Source organism: Camelina sativa, chromosome 15 (genome assembly GCF_000633955.1).
Source record: "Camelina sativa cultivar DH55 chromosome 15, Cs, whole genome shotgun sequence".
NCBI classification, from domain to species: Eukaryota; Viridiplantae; Streptophyta; class Magnoliopsida; order Brassicales; family Brassicaceae; genus Camelina; species Camelina sativa.
Window position 1 is genome coordinate 1 of NC_025699.1, and position 2073 is coordinate 2073.

General features: G+C 36.0%; 1 protein-coding gene across 1 annotated transcript; it reads right to left on the reverse strand.

Moving 5' to 3' along the window:
* LOC104744209 (DEMETER-like protein 2) lies at nt 15-1921 on the reverse strand. Its single transcript, XM_010465219.2, has 8 exons — nt 1449-1921; nt 1308-1344; nt 1163-1220; nt 875-1017; nt 720-785; nt 509-623; nt 378-416; nt 15-296 (listed from the first exon to the last, which is right to left on the reverse strand). The coding sequence occupies exons 1-8, from the start codon at nt 1919-1921 to the stop codon at nt 73-75; spliced, it is 1155 nt and encodes a 384-aa protein (XP_010463521.2). The 3' UTR covers nt 15-72.

Consider the following 2073-nt stretch of genomic DNA (forward strand, 5'->3'; position numbering starts at 1 on the left):
AAAAAAAAAAAAAAAAAAAAATCTGATGAAAGTTTGGTGAAAGCTATGATGACCTTGATGATGTATACCCCTCTAACCCATGAATCCAATGTCTAACTCTATCTTTATGCTATTCGGAGGTGCTTTTTTTCCTTGTATCTTTGGCTTCTTTCCTTGTTTTCTTGGCTTCTTTACTTGTTTTTTGGGCTTCTTTTCTTGTTGTTTTGGTTCTTGGTTGCTCGGTGGGCAATGCAGTCTTCTCACTAGAGTCTTTGACGTACGATTCTCCCTGTCAAATCCTCTTACGCAAACATATCCTGCATACCAATTGCATATTAATTATGTTTGCGGTGTTTTCAGCTAATTAACTATTATATAAGCATAAGACATTCGCATACCTTTCTCGAAATTGTCTCGGATATTGTCCAATGTTAAACCTACAAAAATGTAGAAAAACATTTTCAGACCTGATCTTGGATTTTATATATTTAATTCATATATTGACAGTTCTGTTTTTGATATATATTACCTCTACAAATTACGCTCACAGAAGATCCAAAGTATGCGATTCTCTTTGGCAGTTTCCATATCTGTTCTCTTGGGACGTGAATTGGGTTGATGCTAGAGGCATGGTCAGCAAAAACCTGCACAAAATTAAAGTGTTCCATATTGAGCGTGTAGTTGAATGTTGCTTGTGATCATTATCTAAGTTGACTTCAATTTGGGGAAACTTTACGTACCTCATTGGTTTGGAAGTAAGTGCCATTCAGAGGGAAGCCCCCTCTCAATGCTGTCCTGCAAGGTATCTATTCACAAACAATAGTCACCTTTTAAACATTCCTTATATTTTCTTATTAAATAGAGAGATTCTCTTGAACATAGTCTTCCTACTTACCAGTATAGTTCCTCGCACTATTTTTGATTCCTCTTCCCGTATCTTGTTGCATTGGTAACATTTCTTCTCATGACATAATGTATTTTCGTTTCCTTGGAAATCACATCTTTGTTTAGGCGGTTGAATGGAGTTTTCAGTTTCACCTGGTTTGGCAAATCATAGAATCACATGTTTGGAGGCACTCTTTATATACATTTGCAAACCCATAAATATGTAGCATTTTGTGTTTTGCATATGATCTTTGAAAAGATTAAAAGAACAATCATGGTCAGTTGTTATTGTGTTTACCCGGCGTCCAAATGGCTAACAGGTAGGGAAATATATCCTCAGCTTCTTGCCTCTCAAACTGTAAAATAAAATATATCAAACAGTTTGTAATAAGTGGAGAAGTTGAGAAGTTCTTGCTAAATCGTAATTTGCAAGAGTTACTAACCCTTTCTAGAATAGGATGGTAGTCAGGGAGCTCATAGCTGTTTAAAAAAACAAAAAAAAAAAAGGAAATAAGAGAATTAGTATGAGACAAATGCTGAGTAAGTTCTCAAATTAAAAGACAAATTTGGAAGTGGCAACTCACACGAGGTGCTCTGTGCGTAGCCTTTCCTTGGTCTTGAGTTGGTGTGTAGGTATTGCTGCTGCTTCTGCGCTTAGTACCACCAATTCTGTTGATGAACCAGCTTCCTTGTTGAGCATGATTGTAGGAATCATCTCCTGACTTGCCCAAGGATCATTTTCCAAGAACTTAGAATTTAAAACTCTGTTATTGTCCCAAGGATAATCCTCAATGTCATGCATTGTATACTCTGGTTCAGGTGATGCCGGTTCTTCAATGATTGGGAAACAGTTTCCGAATCTTTTCACTTCTTGCTCTTTTTCTTGAGAAAGCAATAAAGATGGCTGAAAATTAACTACAAAGGGTTTGTGTTGATGTCTTCTCTCATGGAGCATTACAGTTGTTCTATCACTCGCCTCTGGTTCTGGTAGAGCAAGACGTGCACTGCAATATAACACAAGCATAAGAAAATACAAATACCATAGAAAAAGTGTCATGATCTCTTTCTTTTTTAAGCTAAAGCTTTTTCAGGATAGCATGATAAATAGTTGATGCACATGATTGTTTTTGAATGGACCTATCATTTACTAGAAACTAATTCAGTAATGATATGTCTATATTTTGTCTCTCCTTAGCCTATTTTTATCAT

Excerpts from the sequence above, each read along its gene's own strand:
- LOC104744209 (XM_010465219.2), bottom strand. The coding sequence starts at position 1,921 with ATGACACTTTTTCTATGGTATTTGTATTTTCTTATGCTTGTGTTATAT. Across the intron at positions 1,018-1,162 it reads GTTAGCCATTTGGACGCCGG|GTGAAACTGAAAACTCCATT; the intron begins GTAAACACAATA and ends TTGCCAAACCAG. Across the intron at positions 297-377 it reads CCGAGACAATTTCGAGAAAG|GATATGTTTGCGTAAGAGGA; the intron begins GTATGCGAATGT and ends ATTGGTATGCAG.